This window comes from Camelus dromedarius, chromosome 14, assembly GCF_036321535.1.
Source record: "Camelus dromedarius isolate mCamDro1 chromosome 14, mCamDro1.pat, whole genome shotgun sequence".
Taxonomy (NCBI): Eukaryota; Metazoa; Chordata; class Mammalia; order Artiodactyla; family Camelidae; genus Camelus; species Camelus dromedarius.
In genome coordinates, this window is record NC_087449.1 from 43,431,006 (window position 1) to 43,450,002 (window position 18,997).

An 18,997-nucleotide genomic window follows, 5' to 3' on the forward strand; every position below is an offset into this window, starting at 1 on the left:
AATGAGCTTGAAAATGATTAACAAATTGGAGTACCTAAATCTCACGGTCTAAACAAAAAAGTTGAAATATCAAGTCTTAGATTTATGTTAAAAAAATGCAGCTATACCAGTTTAGGCACTAGGATTGCTAACACAGTACTAGCTACAGTGATTATCAGTGTGAACCACTTACACTCTCTGGATATTTGAAAAAAAAATTCCATCTGGAAAGCATTAATAGAAATATTGTCCAGGTGCTAAACACTCACTCTAAAGGCTGTATTGGTCAGTACTGCATTGTATGTGTCAGACATTTGATGGATGTTGACAAGTTGAATTGCACATAAAGGACAGTGCATTTGAAAATACAAGGTTGTGCTGTTCAATATGGTAGCTGCTAGCCACAACTGGCAATTAAAACCAAATACAAAATTCAGAGCCTCAGTCACACTAGCAACATCTCAAGTGCTCAATCCACACTGGCTACTGTATTGAACAGTGTAGATGGAGAGAGAACATTTCTATCACCACAGAAAGTGCTATTGGACATTATGGCTGAAGGAAATGAGTACGTTTAATGTGGAAAAGAGAAGATTTAGTGGGTAATGAAGACTATAATCTACTATTTGGGGGGCTGTCATGAAAAAGAGGAAGACCACTGCTTATACATTCTGGTGTATAAGCTCCAGGGAGTGTGGTTTTTGGCATCCATAAGAGACTTTTAAACAGTTTTGCCACAGGGGAATTGCTGTCTTGAGATAAGGAGCTCTCCCCTTGGAACTACTGGAGCATATGCTTCATGTCTATCACTCAGACTCTGTAGAGTGGATTCTTTTTAGGTGAGAGGTTGGACTAGATGACCTCAAAGGATGTGTGCTACCTTTAACTTCTAGATTCACACACAACCAGCTCTGCATACATGCTTTCCTTTCATAATCAATAAGTTAATTTCCTTATAAGACCAGTACCACCACCCATGCCCCCTTTAAGAGGAAGATCCTCTTTTGTCAAATTTCCAGTTTTAAAGCCCGACTGTGAAGAGTGAAAATTCCTCTAGCTTTCCAAACAGATTTGGTGACAAGCATTTGCTTTGGTTTGCTTTCGTTACTCATTCCTCTGGTCTCTGATCTGGTCATATTAGATGAATGTTCTATGGGGGATGGAATTACTGAAGAAGTAGACTTTTACCAGGTGGGAAGGAGGGGGAATTAGGTCCTGATGAGTCTGAAATGGCAGCAGTATTCACTGTCAAGTGATTTGCTCAAGAAAGAGGATGACATTTTAGCTTGGTTACGTTTGGTTTCCCGTCAGGATCCAGCTACCTGCTAGAAAGAACAATCTCACCCATACCCTGCCTTGGTTGAGGCTTTGTCCTCACTCTGGCTGGCTCCTCCTCGATACCTGTGCATATCTCAACCATAGCCATCTTTCTAGTTCTGTTCAGACGCCAGCTCCTTAGAGACACTTTAACCTACCTAATTCCCGAGCATTTTTATCTGCACCTTTGACCTTCCTACTTCATATCTCGTACCGAAGCTACTTACGCAGACGCCCGGTCTTTATTAATCTTGGAGCACCTTGAGGGCAGGCAGGGTCCGAGTCGGTTCCAGTTTTGCGCCCCTCGTGCCCCAGGTCTTCGCGGGCATCAATAAATAGTGGTTGGGTGAGCACAACAGTGGTAGGACAATCAGTTCTCCCAAATGCCCAGAGAGCACCTCCCATTGCGATGGCCTCCGGAGCCCCGAAGAAGGTAGGGGAGCGGTGAGGAGCAAGGCGCGTGGCTGGGCAGGACCGAGGTGCGGGCTGGGGCGGAGGGCAGAGGGCTCGGCCCGACCGGGCCACCCTCCTCGTGACTCCTCCTCCCCCCTCCACGGCTCCGAGTCAGGTGATTCCGGGCACGTGACGGGCACCACCTACCCTGCTGCTCCCGAGTGGCAGCTTGGGCGGCCAATGGGAGGCCGGGTCCAGGCGCGGAGCCTATGAGACCCCGGCTTCGGGGGGCGGGCCGCACGGCGGTGGCGGCTGCCGGGGGCGGCGGCGGTGGTGGCGGCGGACTGGGGAGGCGGCGGCCTGGCTCGGCCTGGCCTGGCCTGTCAGGGCGCGGGCGGCCGCGGCTCCAGCACCATGTCCCTGCAGTACGGGGCGGAGGAGACGCCCCTCGCCGGCAGTTATGGCGCGGCGGACTCGTTCCCGAAGGACTTCGGCTACGGCGTGGAGGAGGAGGAAGAGGAGGCGGCAGCCGCGGGCGGCGGGGTTGGGGCGGGGGCCGGCGGAGGCTGCGGCCCGGGGGGCGCTGACAGCTCCAAGCCGAGGATTCTGCTCATGGGGCTCCGGCGCAGCGGCAAGTCCTCCATCCAGAAGGTGAGTGGGGCCGCGCCGGCCCCTCCGCCCCTCCCCCTCCCCCCTCCCCGGGGGCGCGGGTGGCCGCCGGGCGGGGAGGCCCTGAGGAGGGCGGCGGCCGGGGCTGGTCGGCTGGGCTGTCCCAGCGCGCTTTCTCTTCTCCTCCGGGGAGCAGAGCCCGGGCGCAGCCCGCGCCGGGACCCCGATCTCGGAGTCCACGCCCGGGTCAGCTGAGGCCGAATGAGTCCCCGCGCTCCCCGAGTGGCCGGAGCGAGGCAGGTGCCAGTGGCACCGCCCGGGACCTCGCCTCCTGGGACCCAGCCTCAGTGCCATTCACGAAACTGAGACGTGCTCCCCAGCTCTAACTTGGAGAACTTCCCGGACTCCTTCCCCGGCCCCGGTTGTGTGTGTGCGCCTCTCACTTCAGGTTACCTGAGTTTGCAGGGCGTCCTAGGTGAGACCCAGGGAGTGGCATCAGAAAGAGTTGTGACTAACTCCCTGGCGTTTCTAATGCTTGCTCTTGTTGCTAGTACGGAAGAGACTTTAGTATGACGTTAGTGAGGATTGGGGGCTGTTCTTCCATCTGTTTTAGTACTTGAGGCCCAGTGGGTATCATTACTCGTGATATTCCACCTGGATGTGTGTGGCTACAAAAATCTGAGACCTGGAGAATATTTACAGACCTGTGTTGGTGCCTGAGCTTTCCACTTGGGCCTGTCAGGAACGGGTGGAGGGCTGCACACTTTTTAGTAAGGGGTCAGTAGAGGCAGGGTTGACCTCCTCCATTAGCCATCCCTGTTACACACAAAGTGAGCTCGTGATAAAATGCCAGATACTTGGCCTTTTGCCCTTTCCACTCTGTTGCAAAGGTCTCTCCAAAATAAATCTCTGCGTGATATTCTGTAGACATGATGATTTTAAAGAGTAGCCTTCTTACGATTTACTGGTGTTTTATTTATCTTAGTTTCCCCCTCACAGCAAAACTTGAGTATGTTTATGGACGGGTTTTAGCAAACTAATTTTAATTCTTTTCGTTTGTTACTCACCATCTAAACCTGGAAGTAATGATCCATTTTTCTCTTCTAGAAAGTGACAGTGAGAGGCAAATTAGTTTTATGTTAGATTTGTATGGATGGTGATTATTGTGACTCTTAATAATTGCCTTCACCATTTCTTTTCTCATGGGAGCCATCTTTTCCTTGTCAACTCCCATTCTTCCCCTCCCCACGTATATCCCTCCTCCCTCACCAATATGTCACTTTCTGCTTGGTCACTTATCACTACTTGTCACTTGTCACTACTAGTCATCACTTTCTAATTTGTCTTTATTTCTTCCACAAGACTGCAAACCCATTGAGGGCAGGATCCAGTCAGTTTCATTTCTGATTCCTCAGAATGTGGCATTCCGATGTTTTCGATGAACAAAACTTAAACTTTAGCTATAAACTTTCATAATCTTAAAGCAGATTTTGGCAGAATGAATACAACTGAACAGAAAAGTTGTATTGAGATGAAAGACATTGCTACTGCTAACACTGCGTACGGGCAGAGAAAATAGCAGAAAAGTTTCAGCTTTTCTGGTGATTTGGTTTCAGTAATTTGGTGTCTTCTGTTAGAAGTTAAAGGATGATGAGTACTAGTGGGTGCACCATTCACTTTTTATCTCTAAAAATTTTTGCTCTAGGATCAAGTTCTTTAATTATGTTAATTCAGGGTGGAATTTTGAACTTTAAATACAAGGTTGAATAGTCATTAAATTGTCTTCTTTTTTTTAACAGGTAGTGTTTCATAAAATGTCACCCAATGAGACCCTCTTTTTGGAAAGTACCAACAAGATTTATAAAGATGACATTTCCAATAGCTCCTTTGTGAATTTTCAAATATGGGACTTTCCTGGACAAATGGACTTTTTTGACCCAACTTTTGACTACGAGATGATCTTCAGGGGAACTGGAGCATTGATATATGTCATTGATGCACAGGTAGTTAGAAATGATGATGTTTACTTTTCTTCTTGGTGGCAGAAGATGTAGGAACAAAGGAAAGTTGTTTATGTTCTTTGCCATATGCTTCTTGCAGCTTTTTTCTTTGCCAGTGGATTCTGTAGCAGTGTGAGCGATGGACCTGCACAGATGCATTGGGAGCAGGCATGCCATTGTATAAGGACAGAGTATCAGATGCTCAGGAGATATGGTTTATACCCCTGAATTCTAGTTAATGAGCAGCAGTCCACTTTTGTTGATAGTAGGTATTGCTGCACTGTGTTAACTATTAGAATCATGGTGTTACTCACTGAAAAGTTCTCGTCGGGGTCCATAGTATAAGGAAGACTGTGAGAACTGCATTAGTAAATAATAAAGTAAGTAGTTTCTTTAGTTGTCCAAATTGAGTTTAGCCCAACGAGCACTTATCGAGGGCCTGTCATGTGGCAGGCACTCACACCAATGGGACATGTCTCTATTCTCAAGAATCTTACTTTTTCTAGGCTTCAGCATTAGTTAGGAATGCGTTCTGAGTGACAGGCTCTGTGATGGGTACTTTCACCTATGTGATCTAGTTTAATTTCTTCTTCATGATACTGTGAGGTAGGTACTGTAATTCCACCTTCACAGATGAGTAAACTGAGATCACAGACTTTCAGCAACCTGCTTAAAGTCACACATCTAATAAATGGCAGAGCTGGGATTACTTTAAAAATTTTGTTGGGAAGAAGTGTCCATTTCCCATTTTTTTATATTATTAGTACTATAAATAACCAGCATTTACTTGGTAGTTGCATTTTTTATTTTGAGAGACTGAAGATCTATTTAGTAGTATAAGTTAATGCATTTGGATGTTTGAATATTTATGAATAATTAGGATAATATATTTTCTATGGTTGGGGAAAGTGGTGGTTTGAGGCTTTCTTAATGTAAGATTTCTTTTTAAAAAATATTTTGTTCTGACTTACAGGATGACTACATGGAGGCTTTAACAAGACTTCACATTACTGTTTCTAAAGCCTACAAAGTTAACCCAGACATGAATTTTGAGGTTTTTATTCACAAAGTTGATGGTCTGTCTGATGATCACAAAATAGAAACACAGAGGGACATTCATCAAAGGGCCAATGATGACCTTGCAGATGCTGGGCTAGAAAAACTCCACCTTAGGTAACAACCTGTGTGTTTGATATGAGAGCCCTGAACAGTGTGTAAATGTATTCCCATCTCTGTCATTACCGACACGTAGCTCTCTGTTACTGGTACGCCCTTCCCAAATCTGTAATGTCTCTGATCTCTTCTTTGTTGAATTTAAGCAGTTTTGGGAGCCTGATGTGACTGAGAAGTTACTTTCCTCCTTTTTTGCATTCTCCCAGAGGTTGAAGTCATGTAAAGTGTTTCTGTTGGTGCGTTTACAAATTCATCTCACGAGACTGGAGTCAGGCTGTTTCCTCATGGCATAAATCTCCCCTCTCTTAGTTTCATCATTCGTTTTCTTTTTTTTCTCCCTCCTTGCCCCAGTTCAGGGAATCTCTGTCACTTTTGTTGTAGAGCTCTGTAGCGTGAGTCTTCCCAGTGTCTCTCTCAGTAGGAAGAACCTTTTAAAGAGGGTACACTTTCAAGTCTGGACTCTAATGTATCTGGTCTGTTTTTAAAACTCTATGCTTTTATGAATCTCAAAAAATTGGGTTAGGTCAGTGTGGTCTGTAATCTGCTTGGGGCTACTGTTTAAGTTTCAAGAACTGCTGATTCATAATTAAGCATCATTACTATGAAAGAACATGCACTAGATAGGATGGATGATTTGTGTACTTGTGTTCTAAGTGTGAGGAATATTTCCTACATCTTATATATATATATATTTGTGTGTGGTGTAGGTAGAAATGAGTAATAAAAATTACCGAAGAAAATGTTCTTTTGATGATACAAACAGCTTAAAGGGGAAGCGGGAGAGACAAAGCATAGCTATTTCCTTATCCCTGGTCTGTTACGATGACTTCCCTATAGGCTTGAGCCAGCCCCCAGCCCTACCCCTAATATTCGCTAGGGCTTCCAGCTCCAAAATCTTTCTGTTTTTCTCCTACAAAAGTAGGAGAGAAAAGTCTCATTGACCTCTAGTTTGCCTGGATTAAAATATATACAAGTAATTCATGCTTTAAAAAAAATTCAACAGTATTTGTAAGAGAAAGTAAAAGTATCTTCCCATAAAATTGTTCAATCTTATTTTTCCACCATGAAAAATGGATTTTAAGCCATGATTGTCCTGTGTTCCCCAGTGCCTGTGGGAATCCTTCTGATCCTCTTTGCACCATGTCTGTGTCCCTTTCCAGGGCATCCTACCTCAGTAGTACACACTATCCTTTTTCCCAGTTCTCTGTGGGGCCTTAGACCTTGTTAATTTTGTTTCAAGCTTATATTAATTACTAGCAGGCCTATGGATGAAGCTCTATTTGATTTCCAGTTTCCGGAAACTCAGCTTACTAAAAATGCCTGTGCCTTGGAGGGTCTTTCCTGTCCCCATCCACCTCCAAGACTCATAGTTCCAACAGGACCTCACATTGCTAACCTAGAATATTCTTTTGTCCCTAGTGCCTATGGAGGGATCATCTTGGTCTCACCTGTCCCCCTGCTCTTACATCTAGATTAGAGCCCCATCTTGCATAGGGTTAGGTTTTTAGATGAGCTCTTGGAAAGTATGTTTCAGTTACCTACGAAGTGTGATATAAACAGTTCTGTGTCTCCAACTTTGTAGTATGTACTTAGAAATATATCACGGACACAACTATGTAAGGAATAGTTTCCTCTCAGTAAAAAGCAGGCATAATTGACCACACTGTTTAAATTGTTAAAGGCCTTCCCTTTCAAATATGTGTTTCATTAAATCTGCCCATTTTACTTTACTGTACATCCTTTTAGGCCTTCAGCCAGCTTTTCCATTCTCCATAGGGCCCCAGATCCCATCCTCCTTAATGTGTTACTTAACATAAATTCTAAGCACTAATTTTACTCATTTGTTTATTCAACAAACGTTTATGAGCACTGTTCAGGGCGGTGGGCCTGCAGCTGCGAGCAAGGCTGACAAAGTCTCGTCCTCATGGAGCTTACATTCTGATGAATCAGACAGCTCACAAGCACTTCTAAACGAATGTATAGTGTAATTGTATGTACTTACCAGTGCCGTGAGGAAAAACAAGTTAGAGGAAAGGAGTTGAAAGCAATGGGGCCAGGGGTACTATTTTAGGTAGCGGGGTCAGGAAAGAACTTTTTGAGGAGGTAACATTTTAGTAGAGACCTGATTTATATTCTGGTTTAATAAATGTCACCTATTTTCTCTGAGCTTTCTCTTGGTTTTTATCTTGGTTTTTTGACATTTATGGGTTTAAGAAACCAAGCTTTTTGGATCAGATAGCAAAGACTTAGATGAATATTCAAGTTTCTGCATCTGAAAATGCTTTCCTGGATACTACCACAGTTGCCCTCTGTGTAAATGCAGTACTGGGATGGAGAGCTACAAGTCAGGTGGGGAAATTGAATTTGTCATCCTGAATGATGGGGATGGTGCACAAGATAAAGAGGCTTTATTTGAACTTACTGAAATCAAATGTTCTGAAGTGTAAAGTTTTATGTATTAATTGTTACTGAACTTAAGATATTTTTTGAATTAATCAAATTGTGTTTTGCTTTGCAGCTTTTATTTGACTAGTATTTATGACCATTCAATATTTGAAGCCTTTAGTAAGGTGGTGCAGAAACTTATTCCACAGCTGCCGACCTTGGAAAACCTATTAAATATCTTTATATCAGTAAGTTAGATGTTTAATTCACTATAGTTTCTGATTCCATTTTAGTTGAATATGTTTGTGTTATCAGATTCTCCCAAAAGTGTCTTGAATTTTTTTTTTAACATTTTTTATTGAGTTATAGTCATTTTACAATGTTGTGTCAAATTCCAGTGTAGAGCACAAAATTTTTTCAGTTATACCTGAAAATACATATATTCATTGTCACATTTTTTTTTTTTGCTGTGAGCTACCACAAGATCTTGTATATGTTTCCCTGTCCTATACAGTATAATCTTGTTTATCTATTCTACATTTTGAAATCCCAGTCTGTCCCTTCCCACCCCCCTAAAAGTGTCTTGAATTAGTCTCAAGCTTAAAGACTAATTATGCACTTAAGTGTAAAATAAATAATAACATTTTAAAATTGACTTATTTTCTGAATTTTTTCCTTAGTACTTACCCTGTTTGTCTTAAAATGACCTGATGCAACATTTTCTCATGCTTAATTAAGTAAGAATACCTTCATGATATCTTGTTTCCTGAAGGAAGAGTAGAACCTGGAATAGACTGGGTTTTGGGAATTTGACTCAGTTTAATCTCTCTCTTATTGGAGGTCACATTGAAAAATTGGTTTTTTCCTTGCTAAATGTAATCTCAGTGTCATATTTCACATTTTTTATTTTGAGGATTCAGCTTAATAAAAAGATATTCCTCCAATAAATTTAGCACTCAGCCACTACATTTCCCAGACATTGCTTTGAAAGACTTAATGTGTCGTGATCCCCAGTTCTTTGGGTTTTGTGTTATCTTAGATGTGGATGTCAGACATTCATTTATGGTTTGCTCATTGCCACATAAAGCGTTTCTAGTAGCAAGGTCATTTGAATCAGATTGATTATTGTCACAAAAAAGGACTATTGAAAATGTAGCATGGCTTGGTTTTTGGAGGATTTTTTTGTTTTTTTATGGTGGTGTCTTAGAAAATAATTCATTTGAGTAAAGAGGAGGAAGCGAAAGCAAATTTGACTAGTACAATTATGTCGGAAAATCAGAGCAGAGAAGTAATTCCACTTTTATTCTTTGCATAGAAGAAGTGCCTCCAAACCAAGCACTACCGCTCTTTCGGTATTGTGTTGTATAATTAAAAATGCCCTTGGATGTCCATCAGTGATTGAAGATCTTTGATAAGTTTGTAAATTCTGATTCTTAAAAAAAACAAACTGAACACTTCCTCAATTTTGTTTTTCCAAGAATTCAGGTATTGAAAAAGCTTTTCTCTTTGATGTTGTCAGCAAAATCTACATTGCAACAGACAGTTCTCCTGTGGACATGCAATCGTATGAACTTTGCTGTGACATGATTGATGTTGTGATCGATGTCTCTTGTATATATGGGTAAGTTGTGTGTATATTTCTGCAAGATCTCAGGTGGAAAACTACCAGTTTGATTTGTCAGGGGGTTAATTTCTGAAGCCTCTAACAAGTACTGTATGAAGTAGAACTGTTCCGACCATAGTGCTTCAACTTGGAGCTTGGTATCTCTGTAGGTGGGCTGCTGGGTCTTACTCCTTTGGAGAGGATGGATAAGAGCCATTGAACAAGTGTGACTAGTGACAGACTTATCACTGGAAGTTTCACTCACTATTATTTGGGGGCTTGCACTGTGTCTTCTCTCTACTGTGACCTAGCTAGGTCACAGATTAATTTATTTAAGACATTCTGAATAACAAAGTGTGTACTGGTTCCTCATTTAACCTCAGGCTTTGTGGAACTGAGGGATTCTTAATCTTTCAGAGAGCAAAGAAACAAGGAAATCAGAATTGTGGATGTCAGAAAAACTTACAAAAATTTGACCTATGCATCTAAGTTTCCAAAATAAGTCTCTAAAATGTAAACTCTTCTTTTGTGCAAGTTCATCAAGCTCGAAACTGAAATGTGTAAAACCCAGCAAAGAAGTGTTTTTGTAGAATAATCCAGAGGACAAGTGAAAATTTTGGAGAATTTCCTGGTATTTCAAAAGCAGCCTCTAATAGCCCTGATTCATCTTGTGTATTAACGTCAGCACTCCCAGGGCTCTTCTTGATGCTCTGACACTACCTTTGCTTTCTGATAGCTGTGTTCCTCTCTGCTCCCCTTCGTCTAAATTCCTCTTTCATCGCTGTGTCCCTGCCCTTCACCTTGGTCTCTCTGCCTAATTTGTCAGTGTCTTTCTCCAGCTGCCCTTGAGTAGGAGAAAGCATTTGTCTTACCTGTTCTTTACCTGTCTCCTCCTCTCTTTCATTGCTGTCTGTTTTCCATTTTTGTGATAATATGCTCTTCTTTGTTTTAATTCTTTCCATAGTGAAAATGAGATGATGTTATACAATAGGTTATACAATAAAGTTTCATGTTCACATTCCTAATTTTAAAAATGGATGAATAGGACATTTGTTCTTTTTTTGAAACAAATCAAAATTTCATAAACCAATTTTTTATAATAAAAAATCAAAATTTAGTTGTAAAGTTTATTTTCAGTATAAAGTACATTGTAAACTACATTATACATTATAAAGTACATTATAAAAAGGAAGAAAAATACCCAGTATTTCATTATTCTTAACACAATCTGTTTCTGCAGTTCGGTGTGCTTTATTGTTTGTTTATTACTTGACTCTTGATTTACATTTTTTGAAGGGGGCTAATGGCTAATTGTAATTCTGATAATTTTAGTTTAATAAATGAAATAGCTTTCAGACCCCATAATGCTCACTTGGCCAGCATCAGGATCCTGCAGTATCTCTGAGAGACCGTATTTATTTTAGTTTTCCTTTTTCACTAATGGCAGTTTTCACATTTAGGTCCCTCTTTATGTGTAGACGGTGTCAGCACAGGTTAGTGGGAGGGAAGATCGGACGCCTGCTGTGTTCCGCGTGTCCTAGGTGAACAACATGGTGTGAGCGCATGGGGTGCCTCAGCAGAGTCTGGGCACCTGTGCCTAAACACAGCTTCTGTTCCAGCGTGGTGGGGCCAGCATTCTTCTTTCTCAAAAGACTTTCAGGAAACTGGGTGGAAAGACTTGTCGTTGTGCAAATATGACAAAATGCCTAGTTGAGAAACCAGTAATGAACAGTATTTTGTTTTAAAACAGGTTAAAGGAAGATGGAAGTGGAAGTGCTTATGACAAAGAATCCATGGCCATCATCAAGCTGAATAACACAACTGTCCTCTATTTAAAGGAGGTGACTAAGTTTTTGGCACTGGTCTGCATTCTTAGGGAAGAAAGTTTTGAACGAAAAGGTAATAGTTTTAAAAAGCTGTATTTATATTAAGTTCATTGTCATAATTTCTTAGGTTCTTGAAAACAAGAGAAAATACTGCAGTGTTGGATGATTTATCAGCTCCAACTACTTTTGTACCTTCCCATCCACATACGGTCCAGACTTTCTCCTTCCTTCTTTTGGTCTTTTGTTTTAAGCCGAGTTTTTTATTCCAGCCTCCCATTACCTGTCTGACTGCCTGCGATTGGATTGCGCTTGAACTATTCTGCTGAGGCTATTCTTTGAGAGGTTACTGGGTCACCTTCTTGCTGCATTTGGTGGCCTTTTCTCATCCTGTAGCCTTTTCAGCCTTCTGAAGCATGTGACCCTGTGTGTACCTCCTTCCTGAAGCTTTTTTCTTTCTTTGCTTCCCTGCAGTGGAACTCACCAGGTTCTTTTAGGTATTCATTTCTCTGACCACCTGTCCTGTTTCTTCTGACAGTTTTTCTTTTTCTCTGTTCTGAGTGTTTTTCGGAGGTCTTCTGCTCGCTTACTTCTTTTCGTAGTCTCCTGGTCAGCTAATCACATCCATGACTTCAGTTAATCTTCTCTATGTAGTCGATTCAAAAATTCACATCTCCAAAACAACAAGTTTATACTGTATAGCGCAGGGAACTACATTCAATATTTTGTAATAACTTATGGTGAAAAAGAATATGAAAACGAATATATGTATGTTCTTATATGACTGAAGTATTGTGCTGTACACCAGAAACTGACACAACATTGTAAGCTGACTGTACTATAATAAAAATACATTAAAAAAAAAAATCACATCTCCAGCTCCAACTTGGGCCTGTGTTCCCATCCTGCGTTTGGAGCTGTTAGCAAGACTTCTTCACTTAAATATTTGATTGTTATCTTGTCTATGGTGTCAGGAAGCGATGAGTATTTCCCCCTTTGTTTCACGACTCTCCTGGTGACCCTATTTCTGTTACTAGTCACGCCAGTTCTCTGGTGTCTGAGCTTAGATGCGTGCTCACCTGGTGATCACAGGTGACCATGTGCTGTAATTGCTCAGGAGGTCCTTGCAGGTCATTTTGCACAGGCCGTTCTGTGTTCTCCTCTTCCCATTCTTTCCCTGTGTTTACATGGGATTTTTCACCCACTCTTACCATTTGTTTCTTGGAACTGTTTGTCGGCTTTTCTTTTCATTTGCACTGTCAGTGACTCTAGTCCAGGCTCTCATCCCTCCAGGCCTCTGGTGCTGCATTCATTCAGCATATTTATTGAGGGCTTGGTATGTGTTCTCTTTTATTCTGAAGGCAGACTAGTTTTCAGAAAATTACTTTAAAAATTAAAAAAAAAAATGGGGGAGGGAGTGGTAATTAGGTTTATTTGTTTATTTTAATGGAGGTACTGGGGATTGATTGAACCCAGGACCTCGTGCATGCTAAGCACACGCTCTACCACTGAGCTATACTTACCCCACCAGAAAATTACTTCCATCCTGTTATTTAACTACTCAGAGATGTGCAGTAGCTCTCTGTTATTCACTGCAACAAGTCCCTGCTCTTCTGCCTGAGTTTCTAATGATTAACATTGAATGAGTTAATATTATTTCACTAATATTGATATTAATGAAATATTTCAGATATACAAAATTTTTTGGCTAAAACAAAAATGTGTCTATTCACCTTTGAGCTTAAGAACTGAAACATGACAAATAACGTATTTGTCGTCTGTGTATTTCTCAGTTGAAACCTCCTCTTGCACTCTGTTGAATGTAGTGTTTTATTTTTCCCATGTGTGATTTATTGTTTTACTTTATATCTATCCTTAAATGATATAGGGTACTGTGTGTCTTGGTGGAATTGATGTCAAAATGTAAGTCGTCTTCTGCAGCTTGCTTGGTCCTCTTCATTTGAGATTGTTTTTAAGATTTATTTGTATCGAGAGCATGTATTCATGCTTTATTCATATTCACTGACACACAGTAGTCTGTGGATTGCATGTACCACAATTTATCTTCTTGCTGGACATGTAGATGATTTTTAAAATTATGAATAGTTTTGCAAGAAATACTCATGAACAAGTTTGGCTTTGCACATGTGGAGAATTTCTCTAGAGTGAGTATTTAGGAGTAGAATTTGCAGAGGACATCCATCTTCAACTTTATTAGGCATTATTGAATTGCTTCCCAAAGTGGCTTTATCATTTTCACCCCTGGCAGCGCTGTGTGGGAGTTCTTGTCACTTCCTGTCCTTGATAACGTCTGATCTTGTTAGACTGTTTAGTCAGTCTGGTAGGTGTGAAATGTTACCTCACCCAGTTCTGATTTTTCCTTCTTTAATTACTGATTAGAGCAAGTGTCTTTTTCATTACAAGTACCTTTTTATGCCTGTTCAGATGTCTCCTCTGGTAATTTACCTATTCATATCCTTTTATCTTTTCTATACTGTATCTTTTTCATACTTCTTAGCTGGTCTTTATTTTTCTCCCTTCTGATCTTAAAATTTTTTAAAAACTTTTGGTTATGGAAAACTTTAAATAAACACAAAAATAGACCATCTCCCTGCTTCCACAGTCATTAACATGGTCAGGCTTGTTTCCTGTATATCCTCCCCATAACTAAATTACTATCTTTTACTCTTTTGTTGTGGAAAAGTAGAGAACATAATATAAAGAACCCCTTTTTATCTATCACCCAGATTCAACAACTATCAAAATCATAGCCATTCTAACTTTATCTCTATACTTTCCCTACTGGATTATTTTGAAGCGAATCTCTGACATCAGATCATTATGTCTGTACAGATTTCAGCAGGTATCTCTAAAAAGTAGTACTCTTTTAAAAGCATAACAGAATTACTATTAATGAACATGAGAAAGTTAACAGTGATTTCATATCATAAAATATCCAGCCAGTGTTCACATTTCCCAGGTTGTGAGTTTTTATTTTACCATTTGCATAGAAATCAATTTTAATTTAGTTGAGCTTATTGAAACTTAATTTTTTCCTGAATCTGAAGGACTGTCTTACTTGGCTCCAACCTGCTTACTCAGACGTCTTACTTACTCAGACTCAGATTCTCAGTCCTCTCTAGAATTGTCTGCTCCGATCTCCAGTCAGGCCAGTTTCTTTCCTGTCTTCCACCTATGAGCTGTGTTCCCATTGCCAGCTCCCTGCTGTTTTCTTACGATTTTGCTCCTCTTTCCTGCTTAATTAAATCTCACCTGTATCCTCAAAGTTTGGCCTCATCCCTGAAGCTTTCATTGCTACTTTTTGCCCTGCACTTGGCTCTCCCTCCTTTGGAATACTTCCACGACTGTAATCAGTTGAACAGCAGCTTGTAATTTGTTTCTTGTGTGTTGTCTTTATGAGCCAATATCCTCGAGGATGTGGATGCTTCTCTTTCTGCTCTGCCATTCTCAGCACTGGCTTCTATTCTCAAGTTCACCTCGGAGTCTGGAATGGTTCCTGGAGCTCCAGTCATCTTATCCATGTTCTGGATATTAAGGAGGAATTGGGATGGAGGAGAGAATACATCCCCTTCCTTTTAAGAAGACGTCACAGGAGTCCCACACGCTTGCACTTATCTCGGTGGCCAGAATTGGTCAGGTGTCCACATGTACCTGCAAGGAACCCTTTGACCCAAATCTTATTTGGAAGCTGGTTCATGAAGCAGATGAAGAAGGGGCTACCCTGCCTGAGGGGGATCAGGCCTCCTGAGGCTCTCTGCCTGATGGGCCTCTCTGACACCTCCCAACCCCAGGGCTCTGCTGAGCAGTTTGCCAAATTACTGTTCTAGCTGTTTCCTTCAGCATTTCATTGGCTGCCCCAGAGACTTGTAAAAGGAAAAGCTTGATAAATCAAAAAGTATTTTACTTTCACTTTAGGTTTCATTGTAAATTTTATTAGCAGATCTGTCTTCCTGATTGCCTTTTTATTTACCCTGTTCACTGCCAGGCCCCGGAGGTAACCAGTGTGAACAGTCTGGGCATATGCTTTATCATGTTGCCAGCAGCGGGAATCCCTCCGTTGGATGTGTTTTTTTAACACGTCAGTTTTCTCTGTCACCAAATGTTTCCTCGTAGGTAGTTTCACAGTTGACCTTCAGAAGGCCTGATCTTCTTTTCCTCTCTTGCAGGTTTAATAGACTACAACTTCCACTGTTTCCGAAAAGCTATTCATGAGGTTTTTGAGGTGGGGGTGACTTCTCACAGGGGCTGTGGTCACCAGACCAGTGCCCCCAGCCTGAAAGCGTTGACACACAACGGCACGCCGCGAAACGCCATCTAGCCTGCATTCCAGTGGCCGGGGCTCTGCGCCAGCTTAGCCTTCACTCCAGGGTCAGGTGCCACGTGCTACAGGACGTGGGAGTTGTGCTTGTGGGAACCTGGTGCCTGTCCCACTAGTGACAAGGGGTGGAGTTTCCTGTTTGGATGAAAACCCCTTCAGCCATGGTGTGCAACTGAAGCTACTATTTCTTTTCTTAAAAAAAAAAAAAAAAGATTGCAAAAAATTGTAGAGACCACAGAACTCAAGTGTGTCTTTCTCCTCTTTGGGGTCCTACTTTAAGTGGTTGGGCTGTTTTGGATCTGGAGATAACACCACTTACTCATCCTTTCCAGGGAATGTTGCCATCGACTACCAGTTGAAGATAATAGAAAGGACTGAATTTTTATATGCTTTGCTTAGATTTTCATTTGAGTAGTCTCTAAAAATCCTGCCTTGCTTAAGTTCTAACACTGCCTCTCAGATTTCAGTTTTGGACCTTGTACACCTAAGACCTTCTAAATGCATCTGCTTGCTAACTCAGAAGACACGTGGCTTGACTGCAGCAGAGGACATTCCTCTATTTGTTTCTGAAGAAATGAGAACATTTTATGCTGCATCAAGTCAAGAGCAAGGCTCCACAGTGGCTGCATTAGTTCCTTGGAAGTGTTGAGGAACAAACTTCAAAACAGAAGAAAAATTTTGCACCTGTATTTTGGGTACCAGATATCTGAGTTCTTTCTCCTACATTAGATAAATGATTCTGATCACTGTAACAAAGGGAATTTTAAAAAGTTTTTCCCACAGTCTTCTAGGAGAGAAACTCATTATGTCACTGAAATAATTAGCTCACTTTTCTTTAAACTTGATACCAGCCCCCACATACCTTTTGTTCTGAGCTATCGAGATTCTTTACGAATGGCTGTTTTGTTGACCATGAATGACCCTGAGGCACCGATGGCCTGTCCCCTGGGTGTTGAAGAGAGCATGTTGGCGCCACGACGCATGTCGGTAAACATCCTTCCTCTCCGAGAGCTGACACCGGTTGTCACCTGCGGTACTTTCTTCACCTAGGATATTAATTCATAATTGTTTCTTTTTGTTGAAGGTTGATAACTCTTTCCATTGATTGAAAGTTAACATTATTTTTACTCCATATACTCAGTAGTCATATATTCCAAAGCCCCTGGACCACTTGAGTACATAAGTGCCACTGTTAAATGAAATATGTATATTCAGGTCTGTAAACCTAACCGCGTGACTTGGCGTGCTTCCCGCAGAAGATTCTGACTGTTGAGTATTTACATGGACCATGGTGATATCCAAAAGAAAAATGCTTTTATATTTATAGATTATTTCATTGAACTATATAAGATGGGTATCAATAAATGTATTTACTCCAGAATCAGTTTTTTATTTGTCTGATACAGAAGTTTGGGCTGATGGGGCATTGGAATGTCCCACTCTGCCATTTCATTATCCATTTCCTTTTCTTTTGATGCCTCGTATGGTTAGAGTGCCATATGTTTCAGGAGTTCAGGTTCTGTCCAGTGGTGAGAATTTCGTGCCTTGTGCCTGTCTCCTGTCTTTCTGGTTAGGGTGAGAGGTTTCAGCCCAGGTAAAAATGGGTTCTCTGGTTGTGGTGTTTTAGACTAGCAGATCTCCTGGTGAGAGTGTCTGTGGCCTGGCATCGTTGACGTCATATATCCAAGCCAGGAAGTGGGTAAGGGGGTGAGTTAAGTAGTACAGAGTGTACAGAATTTGTACCAATTCCAGCTTGTTTTTCATTTCTTCTAGTTTCTGAGACACTCGTTACTGACTCTTAAATGTTGGTTCTGCTTAATATAGTTAGGTTGGGTCTAAAATGATGGGAGTGAAGTGTGCATTATTCTATAGAAAGGAGGCAGGTGACCGAGGTTGAAAGAGCTTTCATTTCATGATTGGACTACTTTAGAAGTTCAGTTTTAAAACTGAAATGGAAATCACAGAAATAAAAAAGATACTATCTAAGGGGGAGGGTATTTTAAAAAATACTGTCTAACCCTGTATCATTTTTCAAATTATGGGAACTGAAGTCCAGAGGAGTAAAGAGCCTTGTCTGGGGTTATATATGGGATGACTGTTTAACTTAAACTCCAAATGAGGACACTGTTGAGTGTGGAAGGGATGCCATTGATGATTATGCCAGAGAAACAGGTGTGTTCTGCACCGTCCTGGATAAACCGGGTGGCCAGCCCAGTAACACGTCGAGTTAGCGGGGGGACTGTGCTCCACACCTGGCAGCCCAGCGCTGCCTGCTTCATCCCCAGCCTCAGGCTCCCCTTGGATCAACAGAGACAGTGCCTCAGGATGAGTGCACCATGGTACACAAGAGCCCAAGAAAGACTTTTTTCCTATTACTATGGAAAATTGTAAATTCGGGGACTGATGAAGGAGAACAGGTGGAAAATGGTGAAACAAAGTGAATGAGGAAAGGGGACAACTCAGGGAAAAGGACATGGAAAAATCAGAAGATGATTAAGAAGTGTTTGCCTGAAATGTTTTGTGTCTTGATGGATGTTTATCTGTACTAGGCTACCTCAGAGAGCTGGGAGAGAGAGATGGTGACGTGATACCTTTAAATCTTTCCCAGCAAGCTGTTGGAGCTGTTTCATATACCACTACCTCTCCTGTGCACACACATGCAAACATACACACATTCATAAATACGCACGTGTATGTATGCACACAGACACACATATGGAATGACGTCCCAATACAGAATGCTCAAGGGATTTGTGAGTTGTATTAATTTACCTTCTGCATTTAGGGTTCTGTGCGTACAAAGAGAAATAAGGTATTTTAAAGATAAAATTTTGATTGTCACAAGCGTAATGTGTGTGATTCGGGGGCTTTGTTAAGGTTGTCTGTTTATCCTGTTTTGCAGATGCTGGAAGCTCTTCCAGTTATATCCAAAGGAGATTGTTAGTGAATATCGTTATTGTTTTTCATCTAAGCTAGCAAAGTGACTTTAAACACTCCCCTTCCCTTCCCCAGAGAACCTGAAGGAACAGAGCCTTCCAAGGGAACGTAGGCGGCAGTTGGGCATAGCTGGAGTGTATTTCTGTTAATAGCCTCTTCCTTGACCTGCTCCTACAGAGTGGGGGGACTGTGGAAATAAAAAGCATGCAGGAGGGACACAAAGGGACAGAAACTACCACCGATTATTTCCGGTGGTTTCTATATGTGTTACCCCATGTAATCTTCACAATACCCGGTAAGGTAGGTATATTTGCAGATGGGGAAACAGGCATGGAGAGACGCAGCTGTGAGTGATGGAGTTAGAATTGGAATCTGTGCAGTTTGAGTCTAGAACCTGCATCCTTAATCCACTGCTTGGCCTTGCTTCCCTATTAGGGAG

The 18,997-nt window shown here is 41.5% G+C and overlaps 1 protein-coding gene across 1 annotated transcript; it reads left to right on the forward strand.

The window, feature by feature from the left end:
• The first annotated feature begins 2,010 nt into the window (after positions 1 to 2,010).
• RRAGC (Ras related GTP binding C) lies at positions 2,011 to 17,002 on the forward strand. Its single transcript, XM_031464816.2, has 7 exons — positions 2,011 to 2,340; positions 4,098 to 4,301; positions 5,272 to 5,471; positions 7,990 to 8,104; positions 9,335 to 9,477; positions 11,210 to 11,358; positions 15,470 to 17,002. Exons 1-7 carry the CDS (start codon positions 2,104 to 2,106, stop codon positions 15,619 to 15,621), a joined length of 1,200 nt encoding a protein of 399 aa, XP_031320676.2. The 5' UTR covers positions 2,011 to 2,103; the 3' UTR covers positions 15,622 to 17,002.
• The last annotated feature ends 1,995 nt before the right edge of the window (positions 17,003 to 18,997 follow it).